This window comes from Lissotriton helveticus, chromosome 6 (assembly GCF_964261635.1).
Source record: "Lissotriton helveticus chromosome 6, aLisHel1.1, whole genome shotgun sequence".
Classification (NCBI taxonomy): Eukaryota; Metazoa; Chordata; class Amphibia; order Caudata; family Salamandridae; genus Lissotriton; species Lissotriton helveticus.
This window is the reverse complement of record NC_136067.1, coordinates 89,170,242-89,186,080: the sequence shown is the minus strand read 5'-3', so window position 1 is coordinate 89,186,080 and position 15,839 is coordinate 89,170,242. Positions and strand designations below refer to the sequence as shown.

The 15,839-nt window shown below is 44.1% G+C and overlaps 1 protein-coding gene across 1 annotated transcript in view; it reads left to right on the top strand.

Annotated features, from left to right (window-relative positions):
• Positions 1–15,839, top strand: part of LOC144762194 (ATP-binding cassette sub-family C member 10-like) — a 681,473-nt gene that overhangs the window by 62,207 nt on the left and 603,427 nt on the right. The window contains 1 exon segment of the mRNA XM_078647347.1: positions 4,849–5,076. Within this exon segment, the coding sequence (XP_078503473.1) occupies positions 4,849–5,076 (228 nt within the window).

The following is a 15,839-nucleotide window of genomic DNA, read 5'->3' as shown; positions in this document are numbered from 1 at the left end:
TCATCCATAGCACTCGCAGTTTCTGGCACACCTTTTGGGTTGTTGTAAATGAATCTAGGACTCTAGTGTAATTGTTCCCGATTCATGCCCTTATATAGGTATAGATTATCCGATCCTTATATAGGCATTGAAATCATTACCATATTTAGACTGAGCCTATGCAGCCCAAATACGGCATGGCTACTTCCACTAAATTCCAAGAATCAACAACGATTTCTTAGAGCAACCCGCCTTCAGCAGCTAGGGACTTCCCCTTGCCTGAATACTAATTTATCTAGGAAATCAAGGAGTTTTCGAAAAACTGAGTCTTTGATGACGTTATTAAGTCCAATCACACGTCAAACTCGGCACCTTCAAAGTATAAATATGCCTACATTTGCCCAGACAAACACACAGTGGTTCGGAGCAGATCGACTAACTACTTGCTCGACGCCCTGCAGCAGCAAGTGCCGAAGGAAGCCGATTTTCCAGCAGACGCACTGAGAAATGCTGTCTTTTCTCCTGCCGAGAAATCCAGCTCCAGTGTTTCCAGGCTACACTTGCGGGTTGCTGGGAAATCGAGTCCTGAGAGAGAGATACAAGACCTCCTTCATTCTAAACCAAGTACGGAGCTGATTAGACCCTTAGAGAATTCTTGGACAGACTCTTGGCAGAGAAATACTAAAACTTAAGCTACTCTCACTTACTTCTTCCCTTGTACTAGACTTAGGTTAGGTACACCGGGGTCGGCGTATTTTAGAAGCACCAGTTGAGTACTTTTAGTAATTATTTTATCACTGTATGTATTTGATATGTTTTAGGCAATTTATGGCTTAGAAACCACATCATGCTTTTACAGTACTACTTTATAATACTTTTTGTATTTGTAATGACCGGATTTTCTGACCAAGTTATCAGCTCACCCAAACACCACAAACCCAGTCATCACGTAACTTCATCCCTTCCCAGACCCTATTTACAACAGTATCTGGGGTACTTACCTGGGAATGGGGACCCCCCAATATATACAAGCTTACACAGCTAATATACCACTAAATCCTAAAGGAACCTCGGAATTCCATCCTATATCCTATGATCTCACCTGATAGCCCCGCAACAATCTGTCTCGGGCTAATCTACTCTCTCTCATATCGGAGAGCAGCTCCAACATATAACGCCCTATCCTGAGTGATCTCTCTTAATAGTGTCCCCACTTGTAGTCCCACGACAATCCGGCCCGGACTACTCTACCCCCTCGCTCCTCGGGGAGCAGTTCCAGTGTATAACGCCCTATCCTGAGCGATCTCTCTTTATAGTGTCCCCACTGTCCCATTAATACCTCTTGCTCTCAATTGGGAATTTCCTAAGTACCTAATATCTACTGGAAGTATCTTCTACCTCATATGAATTATTATTATCCCTCATGTAATGGATAGGAGATCCGATCCTCTCACACAAGAACTGCCGAATTATTACATTCAAGAATTATTCCCTGATATGACTTACACTCTCCCCTGTCATCAGTTACCTTCTCAGAAGGGAATGTCCCATCCTTCTGTTCGTCAGCACCTGGCTAAAAAGAAAGGTTAACTCTATCATGGAAACAATACACAGATGCATTTATTAAGAACTGGGGTCCCTTTATTAAACAATAAGAATAAACATTGCATTCATAATAGCATCTAGCAACCTAAGCATAGCCTGAAAAGCAAAGGAATGAGTTAATGTATATTTGCGCACTATAATAGCAGGACAGACTTCACCTTATAATTACGTAGTCCGATTCTGGCTGTCGTCTGGGTCCCTCTCTCATCTGTGCCTCGGCTCATCTCAGACTCTACTCTGCATCCACGGATACACGTCCGCACCGCTATGCTCCTTCACCTTCGTCACCCCTCCAAAGCACTGGAACCCTTCTCTGGTCTTCGTCTCTGTCTCTCAGCTCTGCACCGTCCAATCTGCACTGACTTCACCTCTCCCACGAACTGTCTTCACTTTAAAGCTTCAATCCAATAGTATAGTTTCCGCTACTCTGAGAACCATTTGTTCAACTAACTTCTTCACTCAGATTATACCACTTCTGGCTACAAACTAACTCCAACTGCTCTAACTGACCAATTAACGGTAGAGCTTTGATCTCTCCAAAAGATCCTCTGCATGCCCAAAGATCATCTGCTTCAAGAGTGGAGAAGTGTGGCTCAATGGTTAGAGCGGCAGACCCTGATGCAGAGGTCTGGCCCGAGACCAGGGTTCAATTCCCACCTCGGCAGGTCTTGAGCTCAATTTCCCCGGACCTGATAATTCTCGCCTCGGTGCCTATTCTAATCATGGGCCCCACGCTGCAACTCTGGGCAATAGCTTGCTTAATCTCCACAAGGGCCCCAACAGCGCTAGGATGCCTGACTTCACCTTGGGGGTGCCCAGGAGTGGGCAAGGCCAGGAAGGGTTCCACAGCGGTATGTGTACAGCGCCTTGAGACCCCTTCGGGGGTGATTCGTGCGCTATATAAGCACTACATTTTACATTTAAGATCATCTGCCTGCAAATCATCCGACCGTAAATCGTCTCTGCACTTCCATCAAATGGAAGCGCTTTTATCTGTGTTGTACGGTTAATGGTCATGACCCTATCCGAGGTCAAGAAAAGGTTATTTTACCCTATCTGTTGTACTTAGCCAAAGCAGGTTTACAATTCTCTTCTATCGGAGTACACCTGGCAGCGATTACAGCGTATAGAAAGTCTCCCACTCAGGCTTCTTTCTTTCAAATTCCAGTTGTTAAAGACTTCCTGGAGAGGATCAAAAAGGTTTACCCACCTATTAGGTTGCCGTCTTCTTCCTGGGAACTTAATGTGGTCCTATCTAAGTTAATGGGCCCCCATTTAAACCAATGCACAAAGCACAAAGCCTCTCTACAACACCTCTTGTGGAAGACCGCTTTTCTAGTGGTGATTACATCTGCTCGCAGGGTGAGCGAGATGCAGGACTTATGCTCTACAGAGTCTTATCTCGTTTTCCATGCTAACAGAGTTGTGTTGAGGACTCAACCGAGTTTCCTACCTAAGGTGATCTTGGAGTTTCATAGTAACCAATCAATCACTCTTCCCACATTTATTCTAAATCCTACCGCGCCTGCTCAGAGGGAGTTACATTCTCTGGATCTTAAAAGAGTGCTGAAATCCTATCTGGATAGAACAAAGGGTATCAGAAAGTCAGACCGTCTTTTTGTTAACTATGGTCCATTACACACTGGTTTCCCCTCCTCTAAAAGGTCCATCGCTCGATGGATAGTGTCTTGCATTATGTTATCCTATCAGCTGGCACACAGACAGATCCCTGGCAAGCCAAGGGCTCATTCTACGAGGGAAAAGCTGCTAATACAGCTATGCCTAAAAACTTACCTATTCAGGAAATATGCAAAGCAGCCACATGGTGTTCAGTCCAAACATTTGCACGCCATTACTGCTTAGACTCCGATACGCAGGCGGATGCTCAATTTGGGCAAGCATCCTTGAGAAATGTATTTGGGTAATACATGATTGAAAACAGTTTTTGATTTTTGGTATTTGTCCGCTTGGTCCAGGGATGGGCTTGCTACTCTGTTCAGTGCTTATGACTATTGATGAGTATCCCCTGGAAGAGAAGGAGAAGTTACTTAACTGTAATCCTAGTTCCCTTCCAGGGGTATACTCATCAAAATCATAAACCTCCCTCCTCCCCGGAAGAATACCATGTCTATGAGAATATATCTGTTACTCATGTTATGATTACAATGTTATACGCCGTCAAAAAGACCTGACCTAACTTTCACCTGTGGGGCATGATGGAAGTCTGGAGGTCCTGGAGGTCTTAAAGGCACAGTGCCAGTTTTTTCTAAGTTGTCTTTATGCAAAGCCTCTAGGCTAATCTGCCTCCTTAAAATAAAACGGGATGCATTTAAAAAAAAATATTTTTAGAGACAGTCACAAAGTGGAAGGGTTCCCCTGATGACCTCCTCAAAATTGCGACTGCATTACCACCCTCTTGAAGAAGGTGGTAATTTGCGAATGTTTTGCAACTGCAATTGTGGACACAAAACATTCATACATTGATTTGCAGACGCAATTAGGAAGGGAATGCCCCTTCCTAATTGAGACTCGCAATTCCTAAATAGCGAATCGCAAATAAATTGTGACTCGCTATTTAGGAATTGTACATGGCCCTGGAACATTTTGCATGCACAAACAGGTCGCAAACCCATTTGCACATGCAATTTAGGGTTGTGCATCTGGCCCTAAGTACATTACACAAAATGTCCTTACTGGTTGTTGTCTGTTAGTTGACAGCTCTGGAAGGGTATAGCATAAATAAGCACTGCTTGACAGGATCTCTGGCATTAGGGTGCATGTAATATATAAGCTGCACCTGCCTTCGTTTGGACAGAGGAGCAATTCTGATGGACTGTTAACATCGCCCTTTTGCCTGAATTCTAGCCCAGCTGAATTCCATGCACCTCCTGCAGAGGACAGTGACCTGCTTTACTCCAAGACATGTTGCCATATGATATACGCACACAGGTAAATGGGGGATTAGGCCACCCGAGGTGGTCTTGGCAGATGCACACACCCGATACTTATTTTAACATTTTATTAATATTAGTGTCGTTTTATTTTGGGTTGAGGGAGGGGATGTTTTATGATGTGCTTTTGGAGGAAGGGAGTGTTTTATTTTGGACTTATCGAGGGTGGTGGTGTTTTATTATGGGCTTTTGGAGGGAGGGGGTGTGTTCTTTAAGGGAAGCGGTGGGGCACTTCGCTCACCTCACCACTTTCAAAGTTTGGCAGTCGCCCCTAGGTTTCACTCTAATTTTTCTACTTACTCTTGCCTTACAGCTGATGACAGAAATCCTGCGTGGAATCCAGGTGATAAAGTTCTACGCTTGGGAGAACCACTTTGCTGTCAAGGTAAAGACCATTCGTGACAAGGAGCTTCAAATGCTGACGACCATCAAGTATGTGGACGCATTCTGCTCCTATCTATTTGATGCGCTACCTGTGCTCCTTGGTATTGTGATCTTCACCATCTACATCTTGCTGGGGCATCAGCTCTCTGCAGCCACGGTTAGTGTGTAGTTTGCTCTTCCGAAAAAATTTGCATTAAATCCAGGCAAAATCCTCCTTCTCTCTCTCTGTTTAAAGTTGGAGCCACCGTTCTACGGGCCTGATCCACAGAATGAATTTAAGACTAAATCCTAAACTTACTACTATTTGGTATTCACAGAATGCACTTACTACTTTCGGGATTCACAGAGTTAGCTTACTACTTTCGGGATTCACAGAATGAATTTACTACTTTCGGTATTCACAGAATAGATTTAAGACTACTAACTTTACGTCCGCACTCGGGCTGGAAATTCCGGCCCGGAGGCGGTGTTTCCGGCTTGGGGGCGGAGCTTGTGGCCCAGAGGCGGAGCTTCCGGCTCGGAGGTGGGGATTTAGCCATGGCTGAAATCTCCATCTCTGGGCCGGAAGCTCTGTCTCTGGGCCGGAAGCTCCGCCTCCGGGCCGCAAGCTCCGCCCCCAAGCCTGAAACTCCGCCTCCGGGCCGGAATTTCCGGCCCGAGTGCGGGCGTAAATTTAGTAGTCTTAAATCTATTCTGTGAATACCGAAAGTAGTAAGTTCATTCTGTGAATCCCGAAAGTAGTACGCTCACTCTGTGAATACCAAAAGTAGTAAGTGCATTCTGTGAATACCAAATAGTAGTAAGTTTAGGATTTAGTCTTAAGTTCATTCTGTGAATCGCGCCCTACATATGTCATACTTTAGGACCTTTTTTACAAAGCATTGTGTTATTTATATTGTATGGTAAAATATTTAAAATGGTGTATGTGATATATAAGTAGGGAACTATTGTCTCATGTCCGCAGTAAAATTATTTTTCACTTGCGATGGACCAACTGGCTAATTTTTACACCCCCTCACAAGATGTGAGGTTACCATACAGTTATCAACCTGACATAATAACTTGCATGCACCAGATTATTGGATGTGAAGACAATTAAGACTCCTCAACATGACCTTGGAATTATAAAGGACTATGGGCCATATGTATCAAGCAAATTAGCATTCGCAAAGCCCGAAATTCGCAGAATTTCGGCCTTTGCGAATGCTAATTTGCTAAATGGAATGTATGAAACATTTTCCCAGCAAAATAAGGAATCGCAAAATTTGCCATTCCTTATTTTGCGATTGCACTTAAGGAATCGCAAATTGTGCGATTCCTTAAATGCAATGTATCAAATAAAAATGAATGCAAAAATGCCCATAAGGATTTGCATATTACCACCAACTTCTAGTTGGTGGTAAATTGCGAATTCTTTTGAAAAAGCAATTTATTTAAAATCCAAAGGTGGCATATGACGCTCATACATGCCCTTAGGGCATGTATGTGCGCCATATGCCCACACATGTCATTTTCAGGGGTGCAGCAGGGTGTTCTTGTGACACCCTGCACCCTTGAAAATATTCCTAAATTGCGATTAGCAAATTGCTAATCGCAAATTTTCCCTTCATTCCTATGGGCCTCCTGGCCCATAGAAATGAATGGGAAATTTGCTATTAGCAATTTGCTAATCGCAATTTAGGAATGTTAAGGAATCGCTAAAAAGAAGCGATTTCCTACATACATACCGTTTTGCGATTTCTAAATAGCGATTCCTTAAAAATCGCTATTTAGAAATCGCAAATAGTGAGTATGATACATATGGCCCTATTAGAGAGTCTGTATTTTGTGATCTAAAAGGCCACTATAGAGTTCACTTTTTTTTATCACCCAAGATGGCTGCCTCCTCAAACTTCATCCAGCCATTGGTTGTTTCCATGTTCAAGCATATGTCAGTTTCCACCCCGGCCAGCATGGTGCTTCCAGCCTCAGTGAGAAACTCTGGTCAGTTGTGCTGCCCTTGGACTTCTGTTTGTGGAATCCATTCTCAAGCTCTCTTAAGGTGTCGAAACTGCTAGCGCCTGAGCAGATCAGTCATGTGACGAGACAGTCTCAACTCTATCAACTACTGGGCTGTCTACTGTGCTACACTCAAGCTAACCTATACTGCAAACCTCTTTTATTGCAAACATCCAATAGACTGCTCTATAAATAGAGTTTGCATCTCTCATTGCCTGATGACTACTTGTGCATAAAAATCTCATGGTGTCTGTAAAGCATATGTTATGTCTCTAAATTGTTGACACCATGTAACATCCACATGCTATGCCTTTTGATTTATATTTAATGTTTATTCAGTAGTGTTCATGTCATTTACGAAAACCCACTCTCCATATCCCCTTTGTGGAAAAGGATGAAGGAGTAATTTCCCTAGTGCACCTTTACATGGACCCTACTCCCAAGGTTCAGGCCGAGTCCTCTTGGCATTATGCAGTGGATTTTCCTTCCACTCTGTTCTGCAGTGGGCAGTCCTATTGCACTATTTAGTTAGGCTTCTACTGCCCTGCTTGCCTAATCGTGTTACCAGATAGCTGCCCAATCCTGAAACAATGCATCCAAAACCACTTGTTATTATTCCACTGTTTCCAAAGCATTCTTTAGCACGGCAAGTATCTGGTGGATGGATAACCCTCCTCTGTTCTTGTGCCACAGGATTTCTCCTAGATGACAAGGTCTGAACGTAAGTCACTTCCTCTCGTTCCACAAGAGAGAACCAGGCATCAGTGTTTGCGCCTGTATGAGTTTTTGTCTCCCTGCCGCTCTGGCCCCGTCCTGATATAATGTTTTTGAAACCTAAACTATCATTTTTAGTTATGCCATCTACCACCAAGGTTATGTTCTTATCCTTTACAGTCCATTTTTCCTTGCCATAAGAAGGCAGGGCTAAATATACATGCCTCGAGGACATTAGTGTATATCTTGCCAAAGCTCAAAACTATCTTTTCGAGGACTGGCCTTAGCCCTTATCAGGTAAGCTTCTTGTCAAATGTCCTTACTTTGACATAATTGATTTTTCCATGGCCTCAGTGTTGAAATGCTCTCAGCAAATGTTCCAACTCTCTTGCTTCTGCATCATTTTGAAAGGCTCATTGCTGCTACTCTGATTAATCTGGTAATTCTTGCCACAAACGTAACTGAAATACCCCATGTATATGCTCCTATCTATACTGCCACAGATTGCAGGACTAGGAAAATCTGACAACCATTCCCACATTACTCTGTTAATCATTATATACATTATGGAATCAGCAACTGTGAGGTGTAGGTATTTCTTTGCGATGCTTCTATTTGGAGACCCTCAGGTAAGGGAAACACCCCCTAGGAACCAGCTTGCTCTTCCACAGCGTCATATCAGAGGGATAAGGTAACTGTGGCAAAAACTGCTGTCTTCAAGGAGGAAAATGTTCAAAGCACAGAAAAACTCACTGGTGATGGAAATTGCTGGTATAGAACACTGACTCAAGAGATCCAGTACTACTGTCTGAACTCCAGGATTGAGGCAACAGTAGACTGCAGTACTTCTGCCGAAAATAATGAGACTTTAACTGTGTTGTGACACAGAGTACTTTAGTAGCCTTCTACATATGTCAAAAGAGGAGATGAGAGACTGGAACAGGAAACATTAGTCTACCTTGATGGATTACGATTAGGTTTAAGGAATACAGGAGCCTCCATCTTGGACTTGTAGTTTCTGCGAGGGTTTCTTTGCATGGCTTGCTTATGTCTTGGGCTTTTTAGGAGGAGACCTTTTTTCTGCCAAATAGGATGGTGTTCTAGTCATCACTGCTTTGTATGTGATGTTGCATATTTTAAAGGTAATGTGTCCTTGCAAAGGGAGTAATCTTGGGCCTGTGTGGTCAGGAAGGATTTTTCCTAAGCCATTTCATAATATTGTTTCTTTTTGCCAAAGAGTAAAAACTGTTTCTGGCGGTCTGTGTTTTCTTTGCAATGCGTCTCTTGAATGGGAACTCTTGGTTTGTAATAAACCTAAGTGATTTTGTGCTTGTCTAGAGTAGAGGTAGGAGTCTGTAAAGCTTTATGTAGGGAGCCAGCATGTTGATGCCATAAATTTGACATTCCTCGTTAAAATATGCATTAAACTGCATGGTCTCAACTTCAGATTATCTGATGGCCGCCTTAGCTTTGCGCCCTACTTAGGATGGTAAATTTCGTATTAATAAATTGAGTAATATTAACCCCTGTTAAGTAGAACACTTAAGAAAGGCAGGTATGCAGTACGAAACTCTATATTAAATACAAGTTGCTATTATTAGTACTAGTTATAGAGACAAGCCTAGATCAGGGCCTTGACTAGTATTGTTAGTGTTGAGGAGGAATTGATGCTTTCTTGATTCAATCAAAGTTAGGCATTGGCTGCCAGGCTTGGATACGTTAGAGGAAGAAGAGGGTGGGACCAGGAGCCAATCTTTAAGCAGGTCCTGCACACGTGGCTCCAAGGAGCACGTGTAGGGGAGGGGAGTGCAGTTCCTAAGGGGTTGATGAAAGGGGAAGGGGAAAAGACAAAACTTTTGTCATGTTGTCCTCACACACCCTGAGAGGTGTCATGCTTCATCATTGTGGAGGAGTGTGGCTCACTGGTTAGAAGCGGCAGACTCTGAAGCAGAGATCAGGCCCGTGACCAGGGTTTAATTCCAGACGCGGCAGGGTCTTGGGCTCAATGTCCGCGGACTCGCTAATTCTTGCCTCAGCACCTACTCTAATCATGGGTCCCACGCTGCAACTCTGGGCAATAGCTTGCTTAATCTCCACAATGGACCCAACAACACTGGGATGCCTGGCTTCACCTTGGGGGTGCCCAGAAGGGTCATCCCACAGGGAGAGCCAGGAAGGGTTCCATAGCGTTATACAGCGCCGGGACGCCCTGTTGCTGGGGCAGCTGTGCGCTTTACAAGTATACTACATTTACATTTACATTGGGCCTTGCTCCTCGTCGGGCCGGCGCTGCAATGCTCGACGGGCTCACCGTTTCCAGGGCTCTTTGTCGTAGATCTTTAATTGGAGAAGCCGTTGGATGCATGTGGGTGTGGGGGCAGTGGGTGGTTATGTGCATGTGTGAGGTGATCAGGGTCAATCCTAATCTCAAAAGGTTTAATGGTGAAGGTAGATCCTGCCTAAATAAAAATAACTGGACGCCCTGTGGGAATGTAATGTTCCTAACAGGCGGTCTCTAAGGTGGGGTTGACATGTTTTGTGCCTAGTTGTTCCAAAAGGAATCGGGTGGCACTTATTCAGGAGCTATGTGAAATATAGTGCACAGCTGGAAAACAGGCTTGGGAGTAGCCTGTTGTGGGGCCCTAGTAGTCCTGTACTGGGCGTAGTTGAAACCTGTAGTACAGGATCTATTTGATGGGGGTGACAAGGAGCACAGTGTTGCTCCACTCAGAAGGGTGGCGGCAACTGGCTGGGCAGTAGATCCTGTACTACGGGTTTCAACTACGCCCAGTGGTTTTTCCACAGCCTTAATGTGTAGTCCATAAACTGGCACCCCTCCTTTTCCAGGCTCATTGTGCAAAGAATCTCCCTTTCTCCCAAAGCCTTGTACCGTTCAAAGACTACACCAAAAAAATCCACCAAGCTTAGAGCGCACAGTGAAAGTTTGACAATGTACATGTACATGCCACTCAAGAGTCTTCAATGTGGTTAAATGAATTGCCCAGCTTGGGAGACATAAAGCTCGCCCTAGAGAAAACAGTGCAGAATAGGATAGCCTGGCGAAGCTGGAACCTGATACTGGAAAGAAAAGAGGCTTAAATCAAAACAGATCTTCAAAATTTGGACCAAATACTGGAACAGGCCGAATCCCGAGTATGAAACACTGTGGAAACAGAGCAGCTGGTCTCCACCATAATTTGCCACCTGGAAACTCAGACCTAATGGCTTCTGTAAAAATGTGAGGATCTGGAAAACATATATTGTAGGAATGGAAAAAGACAACATGATTAAATGTGTCATAGAACTGTTTTGAGGCATCCGTTAAGTAAGTACGCACTTCCCCATTAGGACTGAGCGGGCATACATGAGCTCTCACAAGAGTTGGGGAAGGCAGTTCACAAGCATAAACAAGAACCTACTAAAGCCAGAGAGAGATTAATTTTACTTCTGTGAGGCCAATTGAGGGTATTAAAGAGCAACAAGGGGAACAAGCCAGTTAAGATCCTAGCCCAAAGATTGAGAGTGAGAAATCATGTATCTAATTAAAGATCCCTGGGGGGCCTTGAAGTCTAAATGAGAGCAGGAAGTGGGACCTTATTTAAAATCTCAATAAGAAAAATATACACTACAGGATAAGAGAAAGCTGAAGACCTATCCGCCTTTCTCAAGTAGATTCAGCTCCCAACTACAGCAGAATGGAGAACAAAATGAGATAAACCCGTAGGTGCAGAAGAGATCTCATACCACCAAATCCATGCACCACATGAAGTTCACAGGCCCGGACTAGTTTTCAATGGTCTTCTATAAAGACTTTTCAGCCCTCCTGCTAGGCCCCCTCACAACACTGTTTAACTCCTTTTACCCCCTTCACTGCTAGGCTTTTTCCCCACCTCTTTGTGCTAAGCCTTTTTTGGGCTATTTGGTGTAGTTCGCGAATGGGCTCTGCAACGTTTTGTCAACATAAGGTATTCACGCCACATTTGCGTCCTTTTCTTCCAAAATCTTGAGGATTCTAAGGGTACCCAGGTTTGTTGATTCCCCTTGAGGGAACCGAGAAATTGGCCAAAATACTGCTAATTATTATTTTTTAACACCTTGGCTGCTAAGGCAATTCCCGCTGGGTGCTGAAATATCCAAGATCCCATTCTACATGACGAGTTGACCTTGTCATGAGCACAACTCCAGTGTGCCTCATGACGAGTTCACCTTGTCATTAGCATGGAAAAGGTTAAAGAAAAATGGGAAGAGGATGCTGCAGAAGAAAGCATCTGGTTTTTTCCCTGCACAAGGTATTAGCAAAGGGTTGTGGTGCTAAAATAACAATCTTCCCAGCTTTCAGAAACAGGCAGACATTTGTCAAAAAAAACAAACTTTTCCTCACAATTTCCTACATAGCCTATTTTTCTTATTTTTTCTGCTTTTAACCTCCTTCCAGTTAGTGTTAGAAATGGGTTTGAAAGCTATAGTGGATCCCGGAGATTATACATTTCTGAAAAGTAGACAAAATTCTAAATTCAGCAAGGGGTAATTTTGTAGATCATTCAAGGTTTTTCTATAGAAACTAAAAATTTCAATTAAAAATATTGAAATTTGAATGGCATATTTTTTAAAGCAATATACCGTTACGTTCGCCTGGACCCTTCTGGTTGCGGGGATATATAGGACTTGTAGGTTCACCAAGAACCCGAGGTACCCAGAGCCAGTAACTGAGCTGTGTCTTACTACGGTTTTTCATTGTGCACCGGGTATATAGCAATTCATTTGGTAAAATGTAAAGAGTGAAAAAAATAGGTACCAAGGAAAACTATATATTTCTGAAATGGGAACAAAATATAGAATTTAGAAGCAGTGGTTATTTGCACATCTCTGAAATTGTGGGGACTCATACAAGCATGTGAATTAGAGGGCATTTTTTTAAAAGGCATCTTTTTTGCACATTGTCTTACATTTGGAAGGCAGAAATGCAAAGAAAGTCAATTTGTGTAACACTTGTTCTACTATTCTATGTTCCGCTAAGTCTCCTGATAAGAGTGGTACCTCACTTGTGCGGGTAGGCTTAGTGCCTGCGAATGGGAAACGACCCAACACTCAATATGGACACATCACATTTTTCCAGTGAAAACTGAGCCTTTTTTTGCCATGTGCCTAGCTGTGGATTTTGGACTCTAGCTTAGCCGGCACCTAGGGAAACGTAGTAAACCTATACATTTTTTAAAACTGGACACCCAGGGGAAACCAGGATGGGTGACTTGTGCGGCTCTCAATAGGTTCTGTTACCCAGCATCCTTTGCAAACCTTAAACATTGTCAAAAATACACATTTTCCTCACATTTCTGCGGTGAAAAGTTCTGTAATCTTCATGGATCCACAAACTTCCACCCACCCAGCTTTCCCCAAAGTCTCCTGATCAAAATGGTACCTCACTTGTGTAGGTAGTCATAGTGCCAGCGACATGAAACGTCCCAAAAATCAACATGGACACATAACATTTTTCTACAGACAACTGACCCTTTTTTGCAATATGCCTAGCTGTGGATTTGGGACCCTAGCTCAGGCACCATCTAGGGAAACCTAGCAAACCTGTGAAGTAGTGTGGCTCACTGGTTAGAGGCGGCAGACCTGAGAGCAGAGGACGGCCCGGGACCAGGGTTCGATTCCCGGTGCGGCAGGTTTCTGGACCAGGGTCAGCGGACTCGATAATTCTCTCGCCTCGGTGCCCACTCTGATCAGCGATCACACTCGGCAACTCTGGGCATTAGCTTGCCTCATCTTCACTAACGGCCCCACCAGACCGCCGGGGATGCCTGGTCTCACCCTGGAGATACCCATTAAGGGACCATCTCTCAGGGAAGCCAGGAAGGGTTTCGCAGCGGTCGAAGCGCCTTGGGACCCTACGGGTAAGTAGTGCGCTATATAAATGCCTATACATTTACATTTACAACCTATACATTTTTGAAAACTAGACACTCAGGGGAACCCAGGATAGGGTGACTTGTGTGGCTATCACAAAGTTCTGTGATGGGAAGTTCTGAAATTTGCTGGAGCCACAACCTTCCAGCCCCCCAGCATTCCCCCAAGACTCCCAATAAAAATGGTACCTCTCTTGTGTGGGTAGGCCTAGTACCCGCAGCAGGAAACTGCCCAAAACGAAATGTGGACACAACATCTTTTTCAAGTGAAAACTGACCCTTTTTATGTAGTGTGCCTAGTTGTGGATTTTGGACCCTAGCTCTGCCGGCACCTAAGTAAACCTAGCAGGCCTATACATTTTTGAAAACTAGACACCCAGGGGATCCAGGATGGGATAACTTGTGTGGCTCTCATCAGAATCCATTGCAAACCTCAAACTTTGTCGTAATAAACACATTTTCCTCATATTTCTGTGATGGAAAGTTCTGTAATCTGTGGGGAGCCTTAAACTTCCACCCACCCAGCATTCCCCAAAATCTCCAGATAACAATGGTACCTCACATGTGTGGGTAGACCCAGTACTCGCGACAAGAAACAGCCCAAAGCGCAACGTGGACACATCACATTTTTCTAGTGAGAACTGACCCTTTTTTTGCAATGTGCCTAGATGTGAATTTTGTACCCTAGCTCTGCCGGCACCTAAGGGAACCTAGCAAACCTATACATTTTTGAAAACTAGAAATCCAGGGGAATCCAGGATGAGGTGATTTGTGTGGCTCTCACCAGGTTCCATTACCCAGAATCCCTTGCAAACTTCAAACTTTGTAAAACAAAACACATTTTACTCACATTTCTGCAATGGAAATTTCTGGAGTCTGCGTGGATTCACAAACTTCCACCCACCCAGCATTCCCCTAAGTCTCCCAATAAAAATATTGTCTCACTTGGGTAGGTAGGCCTAGTGCCTGCGACAGGAAATGTCCCAAAACGCAACATGGACACGTCACATTTTTCCACAGAAAACTGACCCTTTTTTTGCTATGTCCCTAGCTGTGGTTTTGGGACTCTACCTCAGCGGCATCTAGGGAAACCTAGCAAACCTGTACATTTTTGAGAACGAGTCACCCAGCGGAATCCAGGATGGGGTGGCTTGTGTGCCTCTCACCAGGTTATGTAACCCAGAATCCCTTGCAAACTTCAAACTTTGTCATTAAAAACACATTTTCCTCACATTTCTATGATGGAAAGTTCTAGAATCTTTGGGGAGCCATAAAGTTCCACCCACCCAGCATTCCGCCAAAGACTCCCAATAAAAATTGTACCTTACTTGTGTGGGTAAGCCTAGTGCCCGCAACAGGAAACGTCCCAAAATGCCATGTGGACACATCACATTTTCCCACTGAAAACTGACCCTTTTTTCGCAATGTGCCTAACTGTGGATTTTGGACCATAGCTCAGCCGTCACATCGGGAAACCTAGTAAACCTGTACATGTTTGCAAACTAGACACCCAGGGGAAGCCAGGATGGGGTGACTTTTGTGACTCTCACAAGGTTTTGTTATGCAGTATCCCTTGCAAACCTCAAACCTTTGTAAAAAGAAACACATTTTCCTCACATTTCTCTGATGGAAAGATTATAATCTGTGGGGATCTAAAAACTTCCACCCACCCAGCATTTTCCAAAGTCTCACAGTAGAAATGATACCTCACTTGTGCGGTTAGGCCTTTATCCCGCAACAGGAAATGACCCAAAACAAACTGTTGAGACTTCAAAATTAACAATCACAAAAACATTTGGTTTTGCAAGGGATTCACCTGCGTTTTTGGCCCGGGCTCGGTGTGCATCTAGGGAAACCTACCATTCCCAGACATTTCTGAAAACTAGACACCTTGACGAGTCCAGGGAGGTGTGCCGTGCATGGATCCCCCAACGTTTTCCTACCCAGAATCCATTGCAAACCTCAAACTTAGCTAACAAAATCACATTTCCCTTACATTTCTGTTTAGGATCATGGCGCCGGCACAAATGTCCTAATACCCACTGTTCCCCTAGGTCTCCCAGTAAAAATGGTACCTCACTTGTGTGGGTGGGCCAAGTACCCGCGGCAGGGAAGGGCCCAAAGTGCCTTATTTGGAGACATCAAAATTATCTATCGCAAAAAGACCTGATTTTGCAAGGTTTCTGTAGGTGCCGGTTGCGCTAGAACCCAAAATCCACAGCTAGGCACATTGCAAAAAAAAAAAAGGTCAATGCCTAGTGGGCTTTCTCCTGCGCTGTGAGTGGGGGGCAAATTGGGG